This window comes from Acartia tonsa, chromosome 2 (assembly GCF_053477335.1).
Source record: "Acartia tonsa isolate MP-2025a chromosome 2, ASM5347733v1, whole genome shotgun sequence".
Classification (NCBI taxonomy): Eukaryota; Metazoa; Arthropoda; class Copepoda; order Calanoida; family Acartiidae; genus Acartia; species Acartia tonsa.
Genome location: NC_137261.1, coordinates 48,069,869 through 48,096,780, shown reverse-complemented (window position 1 = coordinate 48,096,780; position 26,912 = coordinate 48,069,869). Strand labels below are relative to the sequence as shown.

At 28.7% G+C, this 26,912-nt stretch overlaps 1 protein-coding gene across 28 annotated transcripts in view; it reads left to right on the top strand.

Moving 5' to 3' along the window:
- Positions 1-26,912, top strand: part of LOC145312035 (neuronal acetylcholine receptor subunit alpha-7-like) — an 86,533-nt gene that overhangs the window by 52,025 nt on the left and 7,596 nt on the right. For 5 of the 28 annotated variants that reach the window (XM_080151144.1, XM_080151155.1, XM_080151159.1 and 2 more), the window contains exons 8-12: positions 2,260-2,332; positions 11,931-12,125; positions 16,864-16,947; positions 23,893-24,002; positions 25,913-26,014. In XM_080151144.1, coding sequence (XP_080007270.1) covers positions 2,260-2,332; positions 11,931-12,125; positions 16,864-16,947; positions 23,893-24,002; positions 25,913-26,014 — 564 coding nt within the window. Of the gene's footprint in view, positions 1-2,259; positions 2,333-2,873; positions 2,950-11,930; positions 12,126-13,142; positions 13,230-16,863; positions 16,948-18,869; positions 18,954-20,151; positions 20,236-23,892; positions 24,003-25,912; positions 26,015-26,912 lie in introns of all 28 variants that reach the window. The other 23 variants (XM_080151162.1, XM_080151150.1, XM_080151157.1 and 20 more) reach the window with 8 other exon arrangements.

Here is a 26,912-nt window from a genome sequence, read left to right as displayed (position 1 = left end):
TGAGAACCAACTATTTCCAAATTATTCCAAAAGATCTACTATCTTAATTTAAGTACAGTTGAAATTTATTAAGATACCAAAAAAAAACAAGTAAGACTTTTACAGAGTAGCTTTGCAACTAAAATAATTTTAAAGGCTTAAAAGAAGAATACTTGATGTTTTATTGCTGCATTGTACACTCCAGAGTACTCCACGTACATGAACATAAAAGTTAAATGGATTAAGTTGTAATGGGAAACATATGGACACACTAACTTTCTAAATTTAAAGCAAAGATTGGTTCTGAATTGTAATAGTTCAAGTTTGGTTGGGAAATATAATACTTTTACACCCCCTTCCCACCCCCCTAAATCAAGCATAGAACTTGTATTATATTCTTCTGTATATCTCCAACATAAATCTGTTTTATGTTTATTTATTCACTAGGCATTGTTGTTTAAAAGACATTAAAGTTAAATTACTTTTTTTCTCTTAGATTTGTTGGATCAAGTCTATAACAATATGAACTCTTATTTACATTATTTTGTATTAAGGACCAATCATAATTAAATTAAATGCATGATCCATTTATCCCTGAAGTATATTGGGTTAATTAGATGAATTAACTAAGGAACTGTGTGCCTTTTGTACTATACAAGTTAAACAGTAGATTTTTAAGATTGGATAAGATGTTTTAGAATTACACACTCATCTATCAAAAAATTTATAAGATAGGAAAGAAAAGGGGAATATGTCAATGGTTTGTATTGTTAGTTTCTATCATTGCAGCTCCCTGTTATGGGTGCATGTTCATGAGAATGCATCTTTAATGAATATAAAAGATACAACAGAAAGGCTTTGCTTCAAAAAACTCTTTACAATCTCTCTAGAAAGGAATAAAATATAAATTTATTGTTCTAAAGATAGATTAATGCAAAACTCAAATCTTTTTGTCCGAATCAAATGTTTATAAGAAGATAAAGAAGAATTGATAATGTTGGAGGCGTCGTAAGTGCACCAGTTAACCTGGCAAGGACTGCCAGCACCAGTTAAACCTGGCAAGGACTGCAAGTCTCGCGCCTTAAACCATCTTAACCACCACTTCCATCCATCCGCCTCCCACAAAACCATAAAGTAGATTTTATGCTGGCAACTTAATTTTGTTCCTCTGCCAAAAAAAAAGATTTCAGATCTGGTATTTTGCATTTCCTTTCTCTTTCTTTCTTTCCCTCCTTTCCCTAATTTGATACTTTGTCACTCCCCTTTGATAAATCTAATTCCTTTTGTTACAACCTTCATTGGTGGCAGATTGTTCAATTATCATTTCATCTTTATATTCTTCAAAGTTTTGAGGGTAAATCCGCAGCAAATTGTTAGGATATTGGAAAAACGCAATTCGTCATCATTTTATCTTCTATCAAACCTTAATTTTTTTCTCAAGATAGATAATTTTCAAAGAAAAATATTTCCAGAACAAAAATGTTATATCTTCATGTGAAAATCTTTTGGTTTGATGGACTTTTTATCTTTGGGTTAAAAGGAGACATATGTCTTAGAAGTAATTTTGATTATAGCGTGTTACTTCTTTTAACCAAAAGTTAAAAATCACTGATTATTATTGCTTTACTAATAATATTTTATTTATAATATATACTCTTCAGAGGTTGGATGTTATTTAAAAAAATAAAAAAAATATATGATAATAGGATTTATTAATCTTAATCACAAAATAACATTCAATCTCTTAAATATATTCAGGAAAACTTCTGTGGACGTTTATTAAGCGTCCCATTAGTCCCAAATTTTATCTCAGGTTCGAATCTAGTCAAAACGGTGTCATACTATCCATAAAAATGCATAAAATCTTGAGTTTCCTAAAGTTAATAATTAAAAAAAGGCTGTTTTACACGAAATTAAAGCTCAAGTACAGCTCTAAATTCATTGGCCACGTTTCAAAATATTGAAATTTCTAGTTAATGAGTTGCCCCGCCCCTAGTTTCCTGCAAAAGGTCTGTTGCATATTTGAAATATTTGATATCTCACAAAATTTGAAAACTTTCATCAGATGTTTGTCCAAACAATTTTCCAACCCAAATAATCTTAAAATCTTCAGAAATTTCATGTTTAAAATTCTTAACTGTCATCACTATATATCCTAAGCAGAACTTCAGATATTAACAATTTAAATATATTACTATCTCTGAGTTTTAAGCAACAATTTAAGATGCTTAATTCATAGATTCTACTGTCAAAAAATGACGCGACATTCATTAATTTCAGTTGGATTTTCAACTTAAAGACGATGAAGGGGACTTGGGTACATACGTACTGAATGGGGAGTGGGACCTATTAGGTATGTCCTGGTATTCTGGAACGGCCAAACCTTCCAAAAACTCATCAACACAATATTATCACAACCAAAGTTTTTAGTTTATTTTTGCATCATCGCGTTTCAAGTTATCTGTATCTATCTCTCTATTATATATAATATTATACTACTAAATATTATATCTTTACTTCAAAATATGATTGTGTTTTATACAGCATTACATGCTTGAGCTTTATAAACATAACACAACCCACTACCATGATACTACAACAACCCCTTTATACCTAATTAATAATTCAACTTATTATGCATTGTAGCGCATGGATTATAGCCAGACATAGTTATCATAGATATAGAGCATTGGTGTCTTTTTATTTTATTTTTTGTATTTTCTTTATAAAATTTGTATGGCTGAAGTCCATGGCTCCAATGTTCCTTGTATTGTACTAAAGAAACTCACTTGTATTTATCTATTATACTATGTATGCTATTTTTTTTGCAACAATTTACATCTTACCAATATGATGAACATCACGATATGTGAACTTTTATTATCCATTTTTAGCTGGATTTACAATTAAAAGAGGGTAACGCCGGGGACACAAGCACATATATTCTGAACGGCGAGTGGGATCTCATAGGTATAGTCACTCATGTGTGTAGGCCGTTCTTGCACTCCACACACACACAACAATCCATCTCACCACCTGTCATTTGTTACAAATACATGTTCCTATGTATTTCTTATCAAGCTATTAAACTATCCCATGTCCCATAGATATATTTATATATATAAAATATAAATTATGGATTCTCTTCTTATCATCTTTTTTGACATAAAAAATCATGTTAAATTGAAAGAGAAATTTAAATAATTCAGCCACCAGCCAGACGTGTGTGGAAACTAGGCGTCATTGTCAAGTTTCCTCAACATTTAAAGATATTTTGAAATGGAAAAACTAACTTTTATGCATGGTTTTCATATTAATAACAAAATCAACAAAAAAAGAGATTAAAACAGTATCTAAAATAAACTTCTAAATCTAGGTGATTATATTTAGATTACTAAAACCTGAGCAAAATTGGATACTTTTAGAATATTTTCAGAATTTTACTTTTTTTTAAACATTAATTTAACTTTGTGAAGTTTAATTGGGATTAATCCTTTTAAATTACTTTACATTAACTTAAAATAGATTTAAAATTTTTTTTTGAAAGATAAAAATATTTTTTTAATGCACGTTATTATCATCATGAGTTAAAAAGTAAACTTAATGTTAAATCAAAGTAAAATAAAGAAAAAAATTACTTTAAAAAAATATTTTTGGCTCCGCTTTTTTAACTTGAATCCTTTTGGGAATATCAAAGTTTTGTATCAAAATCATGTTATGTCAAATTTGGTGCCAATTTTAAAGTTTTCAACTTGGGTGTTGTATCTATAATTTGCAGTCTATATATATTTATATAGCCATAGCCTATGCCGGATAAATTAATTCTATTTATTTAGAAAATAAATAAATATAAAATAGTGATGATAGATGTATTGCTAAGTCTAGGTGTACTATTGTGAGAGGTCTAGATGATGTATCAGTGTTCACACAAACCCTAATAAAGATAATAATAAAAAAGTTCACATGGTGTGATATTCAACAGATAAAATACAAATTTAAACTGCATGTAATTCCTTATAATTTATTTAGTTTCTTTTTATGAAGATTGCTCAGAATTTCTTTTTTGGATTTTATTTGTGATTTTTTGTTTTTTTCAAAGATTTGACAAGTGCTTTTAACAAAAACTAACAATCATGTTTTTTCTTATTTTTTGACATTGGAGACTTTGGTTCCACTTACCAAAAGAATATTGTCATTTACTTTATTCCCATTGTCAAACAACTAAATACAGAAATTCTGAGCATCATAATAGTTATTTCAATTTTTTCAAAATAATTTATATTGAAATAACTATTAAAATCCAGCATGTTTATTTTTCTTTCAATTCTAAAATGGAAACATGAAATATTCAAAGAAGCTTTGAAGAATAAAAATGATGCATTTATAATCAAACCTAAGTTTTTATTCAATTGTTCTTTTTTCTTATTTTCTAAACTAAATTGTTTTCTAAAGATTAATTTTTCTTTGTGCAGGTTCTCCCTCTGCCCCTGAAAAAAAACATCAATTTAGAGAAGAAATGGATATTTTTTCTATACATATATTAGTTTAGGTGTAGATAGCAGAAATTGTTTACAATTTTCTTGTGAAATAAAGGTAAATGACAATGCACAAATGAAATTATTTTAACCACAGCACAGATATGAAATCATTTAATAGAATTATAAATTTTAATGTAAATAAGCTGGTGTTTTAATCAGGATATGAAGGCTGTTTTTGGGGTAAAATAAACAATAAAGGATATCTAAAAATTAAACACAAACAATACATGATTCAATTTAATAATTAAACATATTTCTGACATTAAAGGAAGCCTGCAAAAAATACACCATTCTAACTGCTGAAAGACCGCCACAAATAAACCCAAGACCACAAATTTGAAGCCTTCAGTTTTAATAACAAAAAAGGCGACGTATTTTAACATTGTAGTTTCAATTATGAGCGATGGAAATATTTCAAATTTTCATTGTACATAAACTGTCATTTTAAAATGCCTACAACTTTTTTGTTATTAAAGCTGAAGGCTTCAAATTTGGGGTATTGGGTCTACTTGGTAGTCTTTTAGCAGTTAGAACGGCGTATTTATGCAGGCTTCCTTTAAAAACATTAAATAAGATATTTTGCATTTTGAAAGAGGTAATTATCTCTATCCTGTTTTAGAATGATATAAATACTTGGAATTTTTGACTACTCTGTAAAAGAATTAAATTAGGATTATACCTAAGTTGAAAATAATCTCCAAATGTACCTCAAGATAAAAGAACCTTAGTTTTATTAACAAGGATAGGTTTTTCTGTAGGTAGCACAGCAACAACATTAAAACAATATTTTTTATTAAATAAGAACAAAAAGTATTATACTTTAAATACCAAATGAAAGTTTGATATTTTTAGCAGTACTGTACATGACATTTTGTTAGGTACCTAATATTTTTGCATTTATTGATTTTAATCTCAGTATATGTAAATTAAACAAAATAACTTACAGGAATACCAATACACAAACAGTAACCCTTAGCTAAATAGTAGCCACGCTACTAATAAGAATAAATTGAGTAAAGTTTTGTCAGCTAGAGAGAAATGATATGAAGATAACTTATTTACAAATTTGTTGATGGAGCTATGCCTACCACAAATCGACTTGCATTATTTTCCATGAAAAAAAACTTTTGACAATCAAACATTAACTTTTATTAATAAGAATAGAAAATTGGAAATAAAAAAATGTTTTTGATACCCTTCTTGGTAAAGTAGTATTTAGTAATACTAAAGTAATAGTAACAAAATGTTGTCTGTCTATATGTTTGCTAAGATCTCCTGAACTGCGGGACAATTTTCAAGGGATTTTTACATTGATATTTTTAAACAATTACTTCCTCCCCCCCTCCCCCTCCCCACACCACCCAATAAGGAAACAAACAAGACTACAAATAAGGATGTCCAAGTTTTTTTTTCTTTGAGAGGTAGTTATAAAATCTTAATAGTTTAGTAATTTTAAAATGAGGGGGGGGGGGGGAGGTTGTTCAGTAGGGGGTGGTGCCCTATACCACAAATTGGCTAACTAAGTGTTTTGTGAGTGTGATGATTTTTGGAATTAATTAAGAATAATTTAAACTAATATTGGAAAGGTCTTTATCTCCAGAATGCTACAAATCAAAATAATATTTTTCTTTTATGTTTGTTTTGTAAAAAATGTAATTCTAGAAGATAATAATCTTAATGCATTTTTTATGATAATGTAAGGATCTATGAAACTATAGCAGAACATTGCTTATAATATTAAAGTGAGTTAGTTGCAAGAAAAAAGAAAACTTTTTCAATCAATCCTGGTCCAACACACACTCACACAACCATACAGCCAATTTTGGGAATGTACAGAGTCAGTTTTTGTTCTCTTGAGATATGAAAAGTTTACAATAAATTGATGGTTGCTCAAAAATATAAGTATATTAAAGTACAATTGTTGAAATACAATCAAGGTATAAATGTGGAAAGGGACATTTAGAGCTTTACAGCAGTGGCGTGTAGAGGGTTTTACCAGGGTAGTATGCAAAAATATTGACAACCCCCCTTTTTATTTTTTTAGAGACATCAAAAGGGGTGTAATTTTAGTGTCAGGGAATGGATACACCCACAGGTGTCCAAGCATCCCTCAATTGGTAAATTGGAGCGTTAAGCATTCAATTTTTTAATTTTACCTTAACACCCCCTTGGTTGTATTAGGTGGATGTATCAGGACTTTGTAGACCCTTGTCAGGGGTGTTTAGGGGTATGGACACATATGGGGTGTATCCATCCCCCTCTATTTTGCCTGGGGGTGGATAAATCCAACTTCTCCACGCCTCTGTATTAAAGTTGTCATGAGATAAAAAGATGTACTTTGAATTTTTCCTTTTTATTCTTATAATTGTACCAGTTTTTGGTAGTAATAAATTTATTCATAATTTGATCCCATATAGAACTACTAGGGCTTCGCCCTTAGCCTTTAGGGGCCCCAAGAGGTATGGAAAAAAATAAGTAATACTGGTGCTGCCGCCAGTAGTTTTATGTGAACTAACTTCCCCATAAGAAAAAAAATTGGGAAAAAATAGGTACTTATGCAAGAAAAAAGAAAAAAAATTTGGGGGGATTTTTTATTTTTAGGGGGGTTTGGGGTTTCCCACCCCCCAAGAAAATAGCCTAAAATAAACACAGGACAAGCAGGTATATTCCCTAAAGAGTAGATCGGTTCAGTGGTTACCGAGATCTCAAGGGACAGACGGAAAGACAGATAGACATCGTTCTACTTTGTATTATAGATAGGTTCAAACTTTAAGCTCATCTAAAAGATATCTATTTCAAGTTTAAATATGCAAATGAATGTTATATCTAATTTTAAGGTTTGGGATGAAATAGTTTAATTATTGAAGTTGTTTTAAGACAATAAAGGAAATATACAAACACCTCAAAATTTTAGACATTTAACAATAATTTTTTTAGCTTATTAAACAAATAAAATATGAATCTAGTTTACAGCCTATATCTGACTATTATTTTTAATGGTATGGAATATAAAGAAATCTGTCTGTATAAAAATAATTAATCCTGGAAAAGATTGATTCACTGCGTCTCTTAAGTAAATTAGTTTCTACTAGATTTCTCATTTAGGTATATACAACATTCTACAAAAAAAGATGTTGATTACACATTATATTTGGGAAAAATCTTTTATCCACCTTTTATAGCTTTGTTTTCTAAGTCAAGTTCTTTTCAAACCAATATCTTGCTAAAAAGCATCTTCTATCATATTTTTGTTTTTGTTGACTTTTAGATTACCATTACTAACTTAAACATTGATAATAATTCTTGAACTAATAAGATTTTCTTGTACTTTGCAGATTTGAAGGACAAATTTAAAGCATTATTAAGTTTTGGTCCCTTCCATTCAACTATCATGTTTATGAACAATAGAGAAGGTTGATATATGTTCTGATTAGCATATCCTGTCCCTCTAACAATAGTTAAATATTCTATAGACCAAATTCAAGATAGTTAGGCTGCAGATTTTGCCAAAGACAGTATTGGGAAGGTATTCACAAAAAAAAATAATAGATTTATTAATTCTTATTATAAAGTAACAGGATGTTTGTTTGTCTGTACCAAAGAATCTCGCTAACTATTGAACCAATCAGGTGTTCCTTAACAGAGTTGTTTCTCATAGGTCCCGGGAAGGTTTATAACTATTTAGGGGGAGGGTACCACCACCCTCCCAAGAGAAATCACAAAAAAATAGAATTATTTAAAAATATTTTATTTATTTGTCAATTCTTCAAGTTTGGGGAAAAAAGATATCAGTATTTGTTTGCAGCTACCTATATGGCACTGAATTATTCTATGAATTGTTAAATAAACACAGCATCAAAAAACATTGAGGAAAATTATTTATTTTGATCAGGAATGTTTGAAGAATAGTAACTGGGTAAAAAAATTTTCGCATAATTTTAAATCTAATTTCAATTTTAAATGTTGAAGTTAAAAGTAAATTATTCTACAATAGGGTAAAAAATAAGCAAGAATTTAAAGCTAAATATATAAGCCAGAAAAACAATTTTTTTCCCTTGCCACATACCACCCAACCCTTGGTATGATATAAATGCATGATTTCTCACAAGAATACAAATATATCTTCTGTTGAATGCATGCATAGAAGGGCACACAACAGAAGAACAGACACAGTTAAAAAAAGATTGGAAGCCAAAATATTGTTCTTTTGTTATTATTTTTGAGCTAAAAGTCAAAACAATCAATATTGTATTAACCTATTTTTCTCATATTCATTAGAATCCAGTGGATAGGAACTGGTTCTCATCCATACGAAAAAACTATGTCTTGCATCGTATCATATCCAGCTTTCTACAAATATTAAAATGTCCAATCATAAGATTAAAACAAGTTTTTTTAGCCAGTGCCTTTGGCACCTTGGGGCTAAAAAAACTGGTTTTAATCTTATAAATGAACATTCTATATCCGCAGAAAGCTGTTTATGATACGATGCGAGAAATAACTATTATTATATTTTATAAAATTAGTATTGAAAAATCAGATTTAATCTTTTAAATCCATTGAAATACTCATTTTAGAAGAGCTAATCATTTTGGCTTCAAGGTAATTTTAACTGTGGAAAACATAGGCCTTCCCTCAATTTATTCTGATTTTTATACATTGACCATATTTCCATTTTAACATCAAATCTTTACTTTTTCAATAATAAAATCTATATATACATATATGGTAGGTAGATTTCATTTTTTTTTTGTTGAAAATTTATATATGTATTAGGTATCATTTTATTGATTAAATATTGAGGAATGAAGCATGTATTTGGGAAATGGAATCTGTATTGGAAAAGACGTGAATGGTATTAAACAAATTTATTGGCCATTGTTGCATTGAAAATATTCTAGTTTTTGCACAAATTTTTCATTCTTAACTGTGCATAGATAGAAAATGAGAATGTATTGCTTATTGGCTGATGGCAAAAAAGATAAGAAAAAGGATGGAGTTTGTAACGTTGCACAGGAATTGTTTTAGAAAAGATATCAGCATCAATAAGTAAGAAATAATGCTCCAAATTAAAGGAAGCCTGCATGTAATACATCACTCTTACTGCTGATAGACTAAAAGTAGACAAAATACTCCAAGTTTGAGGCCTCTAGCTTCAATAACAAAAAAAGTAATATTCATCTTGAAATGACATTTAGAGAGTTAATAATCATTGAAATTTTAAGCCCTCATATCAGAAATTCCACTAATAAATCAGACATAGAAGCAAAATTAAAGTTAGAATGCAAGTTACTGATGTGTAAATGTAAAATTCTGACAGAAAAAAAGGAAACTAAAATACAGATGCTGAACTGTGATTGCTTGTAGAGCAGATCTAGTCTTTTGAATGGCTGGAAATACTAACAGGTGGAATTCTCACACTACAATACTCTATTTGGTCATAGAAGTTGTACCAATTTTTTTGAGAGAATTTGACTATGATACAGATTTAATATTTAAATTTCTTATATGAGAGCTGATAAAATTTCAAAGTTTTTCAACTTCCCATTATGTCATTTCAAGATGCCTATATCTTTTTGTTATTGAAACTGGAGTCTTCCAATTTGGGATTTTGTGTCTACTTGTGACAGTCTTTGAGCAGTATAATTCCTGCAGGCTTCCTTTAAAAAGTTTTTCTACTTGCACATTAAAGATACACAGAAATATATAAGATCTTACTAATGTTTATTATAAAGAAACCTACCATATAAACTATAAACTATAAATTTATATTTTCTGACCTATCAAGACATGGTGACTATATTTTTTAGCATATTTTGTTTTTTCTTTAAAGTAATTTGAACCATTCTCACTCATTTTCATTTCTTGCACCTTCAGGAATCTTTTTATTTCATTACTTATTATCTTTAAAAATCTTTATATATTTTATGGTAAAAAATTTATATCTTTGAAAATTTGATTTGTTTTTTGTCAACCCTTAAATTTGTTTACCTTAAAATAGTTTTGCATGATTCACTTTAAGCGCTTGAATGTTGCTTGCTTTTTTATGTTTAAAAGGTTAAATTTTCATTCATTAAATAGAACCTTATTAGATAACATTGAAAATTAGCTATTCTTTATTTTAATCATATATTTTTTTAAACATTGTAAATAAAAAGGAATATTTAAAATATCAAAAATGTATCTAGTAATATTTTTTGCAAAACTATAGGATTTTTAACTCAGTATATCCTGGTCTATTTAGGAACAAATTTATGTAATTTTTGAGTTAGCCAAACATTATAAGGCTATTATTTGGAATTAAAAGCAAATATTTACAAGCTATACTTTTGATATTTTAAAATCTTATCTAATCCATAAAGGGGTTAGGTATAGCATTTGTAAAATGGATTTTTCTGTACATTTTGTGACTTAAAAAGGTAATATATGTGATAATAATATAAGATTTAAGAATATTTCACTTAAATATCATATTTCAAAGTAAATTAAATAAAAATCTAAAATATACTTCTAAATTATTTTGTGAATGCTATCCCTTTATATTTTGTTTAATTTCAATTAAAAGGGAGAGATACTCAGCTACTCAAAGGATTTGAATTATGTGATGTGTTTGTTATTGCAAGATTAATTCTTTTAAACATTTTTTATAAGTGTTTAAGTCACTTTTAATTTAAAATTCAAATACACTATTCAAATGCTTTGATATTGCTAAAGACTTTCCCAGTCCCTGACTGAAGCTGCATTTCTGCAACCCTTGACTTTCTCATAAAGTATTAAAATATGAGATATAAAAACTAAATTTTACAGATTTCTAAAGTAAAACAAATTAAGCCTAAACTTCTTATCATAATATGTGCCTAGAATTGCAAATATAGGTTAGGTAAGTGGTTTAGAATTCTTTTCTCAATTAATTTATAACTGAAATTTTGCAATTGTAAATTTAAAACATTGTTCATGTTGATTTTTTGATTAGATTATTTTCTGTAACTAATAAGAAACAAATATCTTAGATATCTTGTACTCAAAGCTAAAGGTTGCAGAACTGTGTCTTTAAACATACATCACTTCTTTACATGATGGTTACTATTGTTGATTTTTTAAAACAGATATTGGAGAATTTTTCTAATTTAGATAATTTGTTTAAAAAGAAAATATTTAATATTTTGTTATAAATTGTAACCATCATGAAAAAGAATGATATTTGGATATTTCTTTTTTTAATGAGAATTAAGGCAAAATCAAATATCAAAAATATTAAATTTCAAAATAAATTATCTTACTGATACTAACAAAGTAAAACATTTTCTTGCTAAATTATCTCAAAGTCAAAAAAAATTTAATGAATGTTAACTTTTTTAGTATCTGTCTTAGAAGAAAAGTGAAAAAATCAACCTAATTTTGTTTAATGTTAAGGAGTACCTGCTAAGAGGAATGAAGTGATCTACGAATGTTGTCCTGAGCCCTACCTTGATATCACCTTTATCATCAAAATTCGTCGGCGCACCCTGTACTACTTCTTTAACTTGATAGTACCCTGTGTTCTGATAGCCTCTATGGCTGTATTAGGTTTCACTTTGCCCCCCGACTCGGGCGAGAAGCTCTCCTTGGGTAAGTACAACAGTAATTAGAAATTTTATATATTTATAAATTCAATTATTTTGTTATTAAAAATTTATGACATCCTATAATATCTCAACCTCTCTGTGCATATATTATTAGAAACAAATCATATTATTTTAGACTTACAAGTCTATTTTTTACCAGAGAAAAATGATATTTTAGTTTTCATACTAATTCAATTGTTTTATTCAACAATGTGTTTAAAAACTGAAAAATCTTCATGCCTACATTATGGTATTTTATTACCTCACATAAATTTATATCTTAGAAGTAAAAAACTAAACAAAACTTTTTTTTCTATAATAAATAGGAACCATAGAAGACATTTAATAGTTTTTAATTATTTATTTCTAAACAATAACCCATTCAGGCTTAAAAATAACCCGAATATATAGCCAAACTCAGATTGGCTCCTAGAACAGCTTTACACGGTTGTAATGCTGGACCGAAAAACGAGTGTTAGGTCCATGTAATTATAAAATTTTAGTTTCATATTTTATAACTTTTACAAACATTATTATTGAGCTAGAAAATCTTGATCTTGGATTGTTTGGGCCACCAGTGATGGAAGCATGCTATAATCAGTATTATTTATCATTATTTATTATTATTTAACCTTTTTTATTTTCCTTGCAGTTAGTGGAGCAATTTATGAGTCTGTCCCCCCAACCCCCATCTTATGTATCTCAAATTATTAATTTTGTTTCCTTCTTAATAGTTGACAAGACCTGCACACATGTGCACACCTGCACACATGTGCACTCCTCTGCACACATGTGCACCCTCCTGCACCTCATGCTTGTATTATCAATAGTTTTATATAAATAGAAAAATAGATATTTGTTCACTATGTATACATATATATATATATTATTAAAATTAAAGAATTTTTAAAAAAATTATAAAACACAAAAAAAAATATTCTTAAGTCTATTAAAAAAAAGAAAATATTTATTCTATGAATATTCTGAAAAAGGATTTACTTTGGACACGATATGATTTTAGGTGTAACTGTGTTGCTGTCACTGACTGTATTTCAACAGACAGTGTCAGAATCTATGCCCATTACCTCACTTCAAATACCTTTACTAGGTAACATCGTGCAGATATCCAAAGTCAGGCTACAACCCATTTGCTCCAGAATAACGGAGATAATTCATCATACAGAAAAAAGGGGGTAAAAAACATAGGTTCAAGGATAAGTGTAATTTTCCCTCCCAAAACCAATTTTTCTAACTTTATTTGACTGTTCTACTTTTGCTCTGTCAAATAAACATTTTAGGTCTTCGAAATAAAATGAAATCTTACAAATTTTGCTGTTCTGGTAAGATCAATTTTGAGTGTGCCTTCCCCAGATTTACAAAAACAGCTGTCGCACTATTATTTAGTTTTTTCTTTATTCAAAAGCAGATGCAAGTACATTATTCTAACACATTAATCTTAACTATCTATCTATACTTGCATCTAATTTTCTTTATAATTTCTAGCTAATTATTATAATTATCATATACTTATTATAATAAGATGGCTTTTCTTCTAATTATGCATGTAAATTTATTTAGGCCTTTAAGTACGCTTGTTCATTTCAAATTAAATATTTTTTGTTTCTTTAATTTAAGAATTTAAGTTTTTCTTGCATGTTTTATAATATATTTTCAATGCAACGTGAGAGACTTTTGGGCTTTTTGTTTCACTATTTGTAAAACATACAAGATGTCAGGATTGATAAACATTCTAAATTTAAGATCATGAAAAAGTTACAAATATAAATGCAATGTTATTTCTATAAATAATGAATTATAACTTTATTTTCAATATCAAATATGAATTTTGAGGGCAGCATGAAAAATTCGTTGAAAAAGGACAAATTTTAAACAACAAAATGAACACAAAAAATGCTTCTTACATACATCTCTAACTATTTTCAAACTAACTTTTATCTTTCATTCTGATAGCATTTTTCTTAAAAATTTATTCTACTTTTTATTTGCAAACTTAATTGTAAAAAATGGAAAGACATGTTTTCATGTTTGTGCACCTTCTTTTAAGCAATCAATTTTTATATAGGGTTGGGATTTTATATTCTTTTTTGCCTTTTTTGTTGATCAATAATAATATCGAGAGAAAAAATTATATAATGCTTAGCTCAGAAATAAGTCAGAAATACAGTTTTTGCAACCTTACAGAGGTCCTTTCCTTTGATCCTTATGACTCAGGATAAGAATCAAAACTTGATATTAAGGTTAGGTAATGGTACGGGGTTCATTATAAGTTTATACAACCGAGTTCAATATAAAAATAAAAAAAGTAAGGCAAAAGAATGGAATATTTTTAAAACCCCGGCTCATTGTGCAAGTGCATACTGAACTCATTCAAATTGAGATGTTAGCTCTGCTGTACCTTCAAATACCACAAACATAGTTTATGCAACGACTTATATTACATACAACAAATTGTCTTTTTTGTTAATCATTATCTAGTTTCATTTCTTTTATATGATAAGACGTATGTAAAAAATATCACTGAAAATGGGAAATTTATGTTTTCATTTCATTTAATTTTGTAGTAAAAACTGATAATCTATTAACTTTCTTAGAAGAGAATCTGTGACAGTTATTTTTCTTGCCTGTCTCAGTATGTCAAAGTATGACACTGCAAAAATGATAATAAATTACAAATCCAAAAACGTTCGTCATAGAAAATGTAAATATGTAAGATTTGCTGTTTAAATGAGAGGTATAAGACTATAATCTTTAGCATGCAACAAAATATACAGTACATGTTATCAAATGCTTTGACAAGTTCAAACCTACTCTAATTAAACTGTAAACATTTTCCATGAAAAAACGAATTTTCTTAAATATCCTTCCATTATTTTTAAAGATCAAGAATTTTTCAATAAGAAATTATCCTAGACATTTGAGAATCCCTACCAAACCAATCAACTTGAATTTAACCTTTTTCTAAGAAAAAAGACCTGACAATTTTGTAACTTGACACTACATATTTGTAATTGCATGAAAATATTCATTTAATTTTTATCTACAAAGTGGGAGTAATATTGCAATTAATATAAATATATTCTAGAGGAAAACTAGTAAAAAACAATTGTGCTAAGATATTAATTTTAGTGCAAACAATTATATTAAGAATACAAGTATACATATATTCATATATTTTTATAATGCATGCAAAGATTGGAGCGTGAAAAAGAGAAAATTGTTTTCTTTGTGCATTTTAAGAAAAAGTTTATTTTAGATTTTCATTGCCTTAAATGGGGAAAAGATTTTTACAACAAACAGCGGACAAAACTTAATTTCAATTACCATTGGCATTTAAGCACTGGGAGCGTGGAATTTTAAAAGGAAAATTCTCGAAATAATTGAGAAAATTATAATCCTATTTTAATTGTGTTTAATATACATTGTGATTTAAAACTTTAAAACACATACCATGCATTTAATTATAGAGCTCTATTTAAAGCTTCAATTTAGAACAAATAAAACAAAACAAAATTCTGTTCATGAAAAGTTTTTCTATTTACTTTAATTTGTTTTATTTAGTTTGCTGCTTTTATTCCTTGTTTCTTTTATTGAGTAGACTATTTCTAAACATCAACATATATGTATATGTATGTACAATACAAATCTCATTAATTATTCAACTATGAACAAATAAATATTCATTGGCTTGAGTCTGTATTTTCAAATGAACAGACAAAATATTTAGTAAAAAAATCTGCATAATTATGATCAAGTATTGAGGTGTGGAAGGTGCGTTTTTTAAAAAACTTTCCGAAAATGTTCAAAATTGTATAAACCTGTATTAGATTAGACATTGTCATTATTATAAACAGGCAATATTTTGTATTTTTTTTGTCTGTGATTTTTACCTAGAATTTCCTGCCCTTGTTTAGCCGTTTGTTATGCCTGTTTTTTATAAATTTGCAGAAAGAATGATAAAACACTTTTCAAGATTTGAATTGTCTGCTATCATTTTAAAGGTCGGGGAGGAGGCTGACACACCAACCCTACCACTGAGCCTAGAGCTGTAATCTTGAAAGTGAAACTGAACATTAAGATAAGAACTTGTATACAACAAGTTAAAAGCATTTTTTTACATGGTGCAGGTGTGATATGTGATGTCTTGTTAGAAATTTATTACAAACTTTTTCTTCCATACAAAACCTACTCTCCCTTTTCTACAAATCTCTGTCTATCTTTCTTTCTCTCTTTCCTGTCGATTTGTCTTTCTTGCTGATAAGAAATTCTACCTTCTTATGTTTGTGATACACTTTGGCTTTATTTGCTTTGTTCTAATTTTGTCTGGTTGATTTTTATCCAGTTTTAACTTTGTTTGCATGATTTGATTTTAGTTTGCAGATGATTTTATCATTTTAGTTTTTTTTACTTAAACAATAATGATATTAAATGAACATTAATTGTATAACTTGATGGTTAGGTTGGTTTGTGTTAGGTTGGGTATATTACAACATATTCCCCGCTTGGCACTCAGCCTACCTAGCCTATCCATCTCTTGATGCATTTTTCTGAGCACTGGTTATTCTGCCACCATCCTACCGCCCCTCGGCGGCTAGGGCAGCGATTGAACCTTTTCCCTGTTTTTCATATAATTCTGTTTTCTCCCCTTTTACTACCATATACTCATGATAAATAATATTGATCTGAAAAAGCTTGTTCAGAGATTTTGTAATTCTTGTTTCCAGGTGTGACCATCCTTCTTTCCCTGACAATTTTCCTTAACACAGTCTCGGCTATCATTCCCATTACATCTGATAGCCCGTTGATAGGTAATATATGAAAACTACATGGTAAACAATTTACACACAGTACAAAAATACATTTGGCAGACTATGACTCATTCAAAATTTTGAAAATTTATACCATACAAAAGGAAAAGGTGCTCAGAATTTGTGTCACTAAATCAAACCAATAATCGCAGAGGGGATGAAGCTTTTTATGCAAGCATCCCAATGCACTTAAACCATTTATTTATTGATATTTAGAAAGCTTTATTTTTCCTTCCAAATTATCCAACAATCCATAGACAAATTAGGGTCAAGATGTTTGCATAGATGAACAATGATCAATACAACTTGAAGTGTGATTTGACTAAGTGTGTTTACAATAGGGCTGTTCTGTTATCATTGATGTCTTGGGATTAGGATCTGTTTTTTGCTTTTATACATTTGGTTAATCTAGCATAGATTATTTATATAAAGGGGCTTTTTATACAACAAATCACCGTTTAAGTAATTTTCATACAGAATACCAAAAATGTTGTTTTTTAAATTTCAAGATCTTTTGTTACAAATGGTGATTTGTTACGGTTCTAAAAATTTACTTCTCTATGTGTGCATTGCTTATTTATAAATGAATTATTATTTGTTTGTAGTTATAAATTCATAAAGTACATTATTAAAAACTTTGTCAAAGGACAATCTTAACAAACATAGAACATACAAGTCACTAAAATTTTGAAAGTATGCCTTCAAATTTTAAGAATTTAGAAGAAATAATACATTTTGTCAAAAGTCAACTAAGATTTAGATCATTCACAAAAATGCAAGTAAGTAGATAACTGTAAAAAAAACTCCATAAAAACATCTATAAATGTGTCTTAATGTAGAAAAAGTGGCAGTTAAGTTTATCTTTATTTGAATTTTGGCAAATGCTATTTAGGAGTGACAGTGCTATTGTCTCTGACAGTATTTAGCATCATGGTTAATGAGATGCTTCCCAGAGTGTCAGATGCTGTTCCAATTATAGGTCAGCTGTCAGCAGCAAGATATTAATAAGCAACCCTTGCAGCACTATATCAAAGTACACTCTCTGAAAGGAATTAAAGTTGAAATTTTAAATTTGTATGAATGGTTTCCATTACATTTAATGCTTATAAAAATATATTCTTACAATTTGAAAACTTTAATTATCATTCATATCAATTTTGAAAATATTTCAACTGAATAGTTCCTAACAGAAATTTAATAAACCACATCCTTGGAATGAGATTATTCATGTATATATATCATATCATATTAAATACAGTTTTCCGTGGAAAAGAAAATGAAAAATTACTTTATTAATTCCTGCTTTGTTGGCCCCAATTTGCAGCAGGCCCGGGCCAGTAAAACAATAATTAATATCAAACAGAATATTTATCTTTTTTTCCAATAAAATTGTCTATAATAGGATATGATACATATTTTTTCAGTATTATTCTAAACTGGTTTTGATCCAGGGGTAGTGAATCAGATTCAGAACAATACTGGAAAACAAATTCTTCAACTGTAAAAAATGAAAATGTGTTTACTAAAACTAGGTGTGTGTATAGTATGCTATCTCACAGTGTGTTTGTGTGAATGTATCTTTACATCTTTAATCAAAATTGCATTTTTAATTAATATTACATCGTATAGTGATTTTACTTAAAATATTTACTTGATGGTAGATCTACAGGCATAGACTGGATTTGATTAGTTTTTACATATTTTATATGAAATTATTGAGAACTCTTTCATTATATTTTCATTTTATAGGGTTTATACAATTATGTATAATTAGCTAAATATGTTAAAAAATAAGACTTCCCTACAATATAGCCATGAGCCATGTGTTATATTTTATTTAACTAAACAATAAACAACTAAAAACCTAAATTTTTCAATATTTGCTAATAAATTAATGTATGTATAATCCTTTCTGTTCCTAGGTGTTACTATCATGCTAAGCTTAACTATATATGCAACAATTGTGGGAGATACTTTACCAGTGTCAGATAACGCTCCGCTCATAGGTCAGAACCGTAAAGAATATCCAATAAATAAATAATGATAAACACTATGTAGTCTCACACAATCACTAAATAGTAAGCATTTAGTATAGGACTTTTTTATGCCATTAAAATTAATATTAGATTCCTGTAAATGATTATAAACAACACTTGAACAAAGTTTATGAAAAAGAATTTTTATGACGCCTTCTTTATCATAGCTATTTTAAACAAAAAAATGATCAAATGAAAAAAAGTCCAAATAGTGATCTGCTATACTTGGTTTCTGATTCAAACCAATATAAAAGCAATTTAAATACCATTTGAATAAAATATCCATGAATAATATAAACTGTAGTAAATCTGATCCTTATAAAACCAATTGATAAACTATAAAACATACTATGAACAATACAAGCTATGTTACAAACTTATGGCTAATGGTTATAAAGTAGGTGAATGTCCACGCTTTGATTCAGAATTATGAAAGGGCAATAATTGATATATCATATGGATACACCTTGCACTTATTATAAACACATATAATTTGATATACTTCATTGTTATGGATTTTAGTAGAAAAAAACTACTTCTATTTATATTAGGCTCCAGTCTGTGCCATATTATGTAAATATGAATGGCTACATTGTAAAAATAAAACTAGCATTTTGCAGATTTAGCTAAAATGTTAAAACTATAAAGTCAGGATTATTTCATATCAAAAATTTTCATATCAAATTTTGGATGAGGAAAAAAGTTTGAATTCTTCAACCACTTTATTTAGAAAATGTTAATTTTACCTAAATCTTAAAAACTGAAAGAGGGTGTATATTTTAATTTAATAACTAAAGGAGATAAAGATGTTTGTATGTATATTGAACAAGATTATATGAAAAAGATTGTAAGTTTACTGCACCTCTTAGTTTGCATTTTCCAAAAATATTTCACTTTCCCCCATCAATCTTAATTTTAAAATGAGTTATCTATAAAAGTTCAAAACTCTTTTTTTCTAAAAAAAAGAGTCTAAATTATTGTTCAATTAAAGTGTCGCACAAAAAAAGGTTAACATAAATTTGCAATAATATTTACTGGAATCATATAAATGTTTACCTTTCTCTAACAAAAAAAAACCTATCTTCTATTTAGGTTAACCTGTCTTATTGGTAAGGTATACCTAACTTTAATGTGATTCCACTTATTATTGACTCCTTTCTGTTCCTAGGTGTTACTATCATGCTTAGCATAACTATCTATGCTACAATTGTGGGAGACACTTTACCAGTGTCAGATGCCACTCCGCTCATAGGTCAGAATACACCCAGAATTCATAAATAATTAATAATATTTAGTCAACGTCTTAAGCATTCTAAAATAAGCATTCAGTTTTGGACCTATTAATGCCTTTTATAATATTATATATTTACTTTCCTATATACTAAACGATTTAAACATTACTTGAATAAATTTGATATACATAAACTTTTTGGCAGAAATGTACTCGGCATGAAAAAAAGAATTATTATATTTCCATCTTTGCATGAAGCAGGATAAAATGATTCCTGTGTATGTGTAAACTAAGTTTCTCCGACTGTGCAGGGTTAGCCCTGGGGGGGGGGGTATTGGTTAGGCCTGCTGGTTGGGAGTCCCAGCCCGACTTTGGTTAGTTTTCTATACCCAAAAGGATTAGTGTCCCTGCTCGGCCTGGGAGGCTCTGACTGCCCAAGGGAATGCTTCCAGCAGGACCGTCCCGTCCCGGGTACAGTGCCCAATAGTAGGCCCATCTCGTCCTGGGTAGGGGCCCTAATAGGACCGGCCCAACCCGCCCTTGGCTGCAACCCTGCACAGCCCAGCCCCAGGCTTCAGAGTTTCATTCCTGGCCAGAAAAATTAGAATGCTTAAAAAGTTTTGCGTGAGCAGAATTTTAATGACGATACAATGCAGTTAAAAACATTGAAGCTAGTTTTCACTTCTTGTCTTGTGCTTCACAGGATTGACCTCTTTTAATTTAAAAAAAAAACTAAATTTTTAAAAAATAACTTAAAAACTAAATGTATTTCAAAACATTTGTAAACAAGAACCATGCACTCTAAAAAGATTGTAATCTTTTAGTGTTAATAAACTACAAAAAATAAGTCTATGTTTATGAAGCAAATATCTTTATGTTCTGAGTCTAATTAAGATAGAAAAACTTCCCTAATTTATTGTAAATTTTTACTGTAATTTTGGTGTAAATATGAGTATGTTTTAACAGGATTAATATTTTGATTAATATATTGAATAAAGAGTGCCATGTAAATATTTACTAAACATTTTTATGCAAACAATAAATTATGAAATTAAATGAAATAAATTGAATCAAAATTAAAGGTTCCCTTTGAGCACAAGACATTTTATTAAACCAAAATTTCTTGACTTAAAAAGCCTCCTGTTGGTTTACCAACAAAATCTTAATAGTTGTTTATAAATATTGTTTTAGTTTATCAACTGGTTTCACAAGGAATGCAATATTGCATAGAATCGCCCAATGATTCATAAATATAAAGTAGCTGTGCTGCTAAAAAATAAAACTTAGATTTCTACAAAATTTCTTTTCACTGTAGTTAACTATTTAAAATGAATGTAAACATATTTAGGAAGAAGCAAGATTAAAAATTTTCAGAATAATCTGACCAAATTTAAATCAATATTTTGATAGCCATGCTTGTACAAGTGTGGTAAATCAAGAAGAATGGTTTATTAGATGGAAAGGTTATTTGGTAGGATCACTTATTTGACAATTGATGGACAAATAACTCCCCCCATTCTCCCTTTAAGTCAGTGAAGATGGTTTTAATCTTGCAGGGCCTTAATTCTGACAGACACAAGCTGACAGGATCTAACATTACCTAACCAGGTCTTAAATAATTTTAAAAAGACACAAATGTTTTAGAGCTTATTTTCTAGTGGTGTGAGATTATGGGTTCTCCAATTGCAAAATAAGTGATCTTGGCCATTAATTGAATAAAAACCTGCATGATATTTGGTGAAACAGCACTATAGATATCTTTGCCTGTCAATTATAAATTTAAAAAGCTATGCCATTTCATTATCATTGGATTTTATTACAAAAAAAGAACTAAATGCCCTAAAAATATTAAGAAAAAAACAAAGTAGCCTATTTTTAGTCATAGAAAAAATCTTTAAGTTTTGTTTATATTCATGGCTAATTTAATTTCTCCATCTATTATTTAGATTTTTATTTTAACTTCATTTTTTTTGTATATAACAATGTGTAGACGCTTAATATTATTTGTTTAATTTTATTTTGCCTTGTAACATTATTTAATTCTATAGCACTTTTGGGCACTTGAGGAATCATTGAAATCAAATAAGATTAAGAGTAGAGGTTAGAAAACTTTAGTTGTTGGTAAACCAATATTAGAAAATAAATGAGAAAAGCAAAATAAAGTAAAACTGCAATTTTATCGTTTTAAAATTTTTGAATCAGGCACAAACTTGTAGATAGAATGCGCTCAAATAGATAATTCTTATATTATACATAAATCTAAATAATTTTAATCTAAATAAAGCCTAAACGTCTTGATAAATATTGCTATAACAGTCAACCTAACTCTAAATAAATTAGCTTTAGGCCAACTCTAAACAAAAAAAAACCGGATGACAGCTAAACCAATTCTAATCTGCTTGCCATAACCTCTCTTAAAACTATAAACCTCCTATGACTATTTGATTCAGCAAGCGAGGGATAGTTCAGTCAATATATCATTTTTTGCTTTATTAGATTTATTTTTTCATTGCTTTAGACTTTATTTAAATTATTTCAAAATTACCAACACCAAATAAAAATGAAAAAATATATCACCTAAATGAAATTTAACTAAACTGTTATTAAACCTAAATCTAAAGAAAAAAAGTGGAGGCCTGAGGGTAGGCCAGGGGTGTAATAATTTTGTATGATAGATATATATTGAAATATATACATACATATCCAGAGCATGCCAAATATATATTATTATTTTCTGTAGACCTGGGTAATGCCGACTCATCAATAATTATATTTTTTTCTGCACACGCGTACTGTCACTACATAGTAATATTTAATGCACGCTGTAATATTCAAAAATGATACTATTTACTTAGCACATATTTAAAAAAAATATAAAAAATGAAAATCTTCAGGTTGTGAGAACCATAAACTGATCAAATTAAACCAACCAAAATCAACTTTAAACAATTCAATGATAACAGAGCATAAGCGAACCAAAAATCATCTAAACCCACCTAAATATTCCTGGTAAACTAAATTTAAAGCATAATAGTGTAAATGTTCAGCCCCTCTGCTAACTGGTTCAAATGGTTGTAGTCTGCTAAACTATTAATATAATTATTTCTAGTTACCATCATACCATCATAAAGCCTGGAGCAAAACCTAAACTAAACAAAAAAATTTAAACAATTAAACAAAACCTGTTGGAAAATATTGCTATGCTCTGTGTTGGTATAATGGAACCATCTAAATAATGTTAAACTTGATACTAAATATAGATAATAACCCTTCTAAACCAATTTAAAAAGCTTATCCTGCAAAGGATTTTATAAGAAGGAAAATAAACGTATCTAGAATGCATGAAATTTATTTTCAACTTTTAGCAAAGCAATTTATACAAAGACTATTATTTTACTAAAGTTTACTTTTATTCTCTTTTTGTTATTGTAAACGTTACTCTTTCTAATCTTTCAAGCACATTATATTTAATTTGGCCAAATCACAACAGAAAATTGGTCTTGACACATAGCTTTCAATATTATGTAATAAACCTTGCTTTATTTGTCCATAATCTAAAGAAAAGAAAGACAATTTTCTTTGTGGAACAGCCTAAGTTTTTATTCAAGTTTTATTCTAATTTTTTATTAATACCGAAACCTTTACTGAACAGGTTATAATACTGTGTATGTGATTTAGGAACGTATTTCAACTGTATTATGTTCATGGTTGCTAGCAGCGTAGTCACAACTATTATGATTCTCAATTATCACCACAGACTTGCTGACACTCACGAGATGCCAGACTGGGTAGGTATCAATTTTACAATTTGGCAGCCGCAGCCGCTAAAAAAGCCGTTCGTACGTCCGCAAAACAGCATCCATTCAGCGGCTGCTATAATTCTTTGGATTCAGCGGTTTAATTGAAAATTAATCCACAGATAAGCCGTTGTCTTTTCAAGCATTCAGCTGCCAGTACTTATAGATGTACAAAAGTTGCGGTTGCTGGACCTTTGCAAAAAATCATTTTGTATAATATTTCATAAAGTTTTTCGAAATATCATAATGAAATTTTGTTTAAAAAGTTAGTTTATAGTATTTTAGTTTTACCGAAAATTATATTTAATCTACGTATGATTTGTCATAATATGGCAGGTGTTCCTCTTTATACATTTTTTCATGAATTTGTTTCATGTAACATGTATCCACATTTGTAGAAGAAATTAAGGTTAAAAACTTGAATTACTCTGAACTAAGTTTAGGAAATAAATTGAGTTTCTGTATTTGTATGTATTGTGGAAGAGCAAAGTTTATAAAACATTCAGTATGTGCCAGGGGTTGAAAGAAAGGTAAATTGGACATAAAAGTAGTTTTACTGCTGATATACCAAAAAATTACGTTTAGACATACTCTTTAGGATATGAATTTAAATCACATTAAATTTGCGATAATGCGATTTTTTGCTATAACATAGTATCGGTTATCATCTTAAGCTTTTAGACTTGAGGGGGGGGGGGATAAGGGTTTGCACACACCCCTAGGAAAATCTCCCGAAAAAATCCCCCCCCCCCCGATTTTTTTTGTTTATTAATAAATCCATTTAGGGGAGATATCGTTAGTTAAACTGAAAAGTTTCTAAACATACCTTCTAATTGAAGTTAACAATTAAAACAAAAATGCGTTTTTTGTTTGAAAATTTATATATCTATCTTTTATGCCTAGTATTAAAACAGAGGAGAATAATTTTAGGAAACAAAGCAAACTTTTTCCATTAGTAAAATTTAAATGACTTTTTGCAAGCTATTTATTAAGCTGGTAGAAAATTAATGGCACGTGATAAAGTTTAATATCTTTGCAATTTTAAATCGTGCTCTCTTTCTATCCTATACATTTTAATGTTTTTTTAGAACTTATTTTTTCCAAATGCTAAAACTTTTTCAATACAAACAAGAATATTTATGATCAATATTAGTAGAGCTCAAAGGTCATTATTTTTGTCCTCTTATAGAGTGATGACCTACAACCTTAAGGATTTTTTTCTGATCTCTTGAGCTTTTGGTTCTTAACCTAAAATTCCCTCTTCTACATAAAACCAATAGTAAGACTAAGACTTATGGGGTAGGTATACCAAAAAAGTAAATTTTTTAAAACACGAACTGAAAGCTTTAATAAAAAACTATATTAGTAAAGATAAAGTTAAAGTTTGATGTTCCGAGAACATTACAGACCAACAGAAAGACTCTATGCAATAGATTTGCTTCGAAAAAAGCTTAACATTTTAATTTTGTAGTTAAAAAATCAACAAAAATTAAACTTCCTATAATTGAGCCAAAAGATAGCAACTATAATTCATTTATCAATGATAGTAAAAACCTGGCAAAAGTTGTAAAATGATTTATTAGATATCTGGCCCTCTGTCAAAGAAGGATTAAACTAATGCGGTCAGCAGTTATAAGAAAAATATTACAAAAATAGCTAAAAACATTGCCAATAAAGCTAAATACATAAATACTGTCTGTCATTCATTTTTAAATACGCTTTTAAGGAAAGGTTAGCTGCGAATTAATTTATACTTTTTCTTTGATAACATATTGTTTCTAGTCTCTACTGAACGCCCTAACCCTGCGGAAATCGCTTAAACCAAAACTAAGCCTAACCTAGCATGCTGGTAATATCAAACAAAACTAAAGTACAAAGTTACTTATCAAATTGATGCTCAGGTTCGAGTTCTGTTTCTGCAGTGGATCCCGTGGTTCCTACGGATGTCTCGGCCTGGTGAGAAGATCACCAGGAAGACCATCATGATGCAAAATAAAATGAAGGCAGGACTCACAACCACAATCATAACATATCCTTGCCATTAACATTAATTTTGAATTGTTTTCAAAATTTGTTTATTACTAATGGCTTCTCCACTTGAGGTCAAAGGGGGGGATCTTCCATTTTTAGAAAATAATGTTAATAATTATAAAAATTTGGGTAGGTGCTATTTATTCGGAAGTGTGATATACCTTACACACATAAAAATAGACAAAAACCACCACAGGATATATTTCATGAGAAGCACAAACTCGTCGATTCTGCGGTTATCGAGATCTTAAGCTACAGACATAAAAAAACGTACTACTTAATAAAATTGTAATTTTTTTATTTAAAAAATCTTAATTAAAAGCAGTTTGACTTCGACAAAGCTTTCGATGTTTATTAAATAAGTTTGCGGATTTTTTTCTCGTTTTCATCTGTAAAAAAACTTGTAAAATTAATTATGTTTTAGGTTTTAAATTACAAATATCAGTAAGCTAAAATTTAATGATGACTAAAATAAAATCATTTGATAATTTTCAAATTTTAAATCATTAGAATTAAATTAAACTAAATGTTTCAAATAACAACACTAATTCCTCAAATCAAATCTTCAAATTTTAATTAAATTTATATTTCGTAATTTTAGATATTTGTTAAAACAAAAGAAATATTTATTAAGAATTTATTTAGAATTTAAATAATGAATTAAATATATATACTGTCTCTGTGTTTCTAAGGTTTCTTTATGCTTGCAAATGCCTCTATTCCTGTTAATCTTTGTGCTAACATTAAATCTGCATAAGAAAAAACTTGTCGATTTTTGTATAATTTTTAATTGTTTAAGTCTCGTCACCTTTTCAAATACTAATATCTGCTCCCCTAGCATCTAGGCGCTTCGTATTCGAAGTAGAAGGA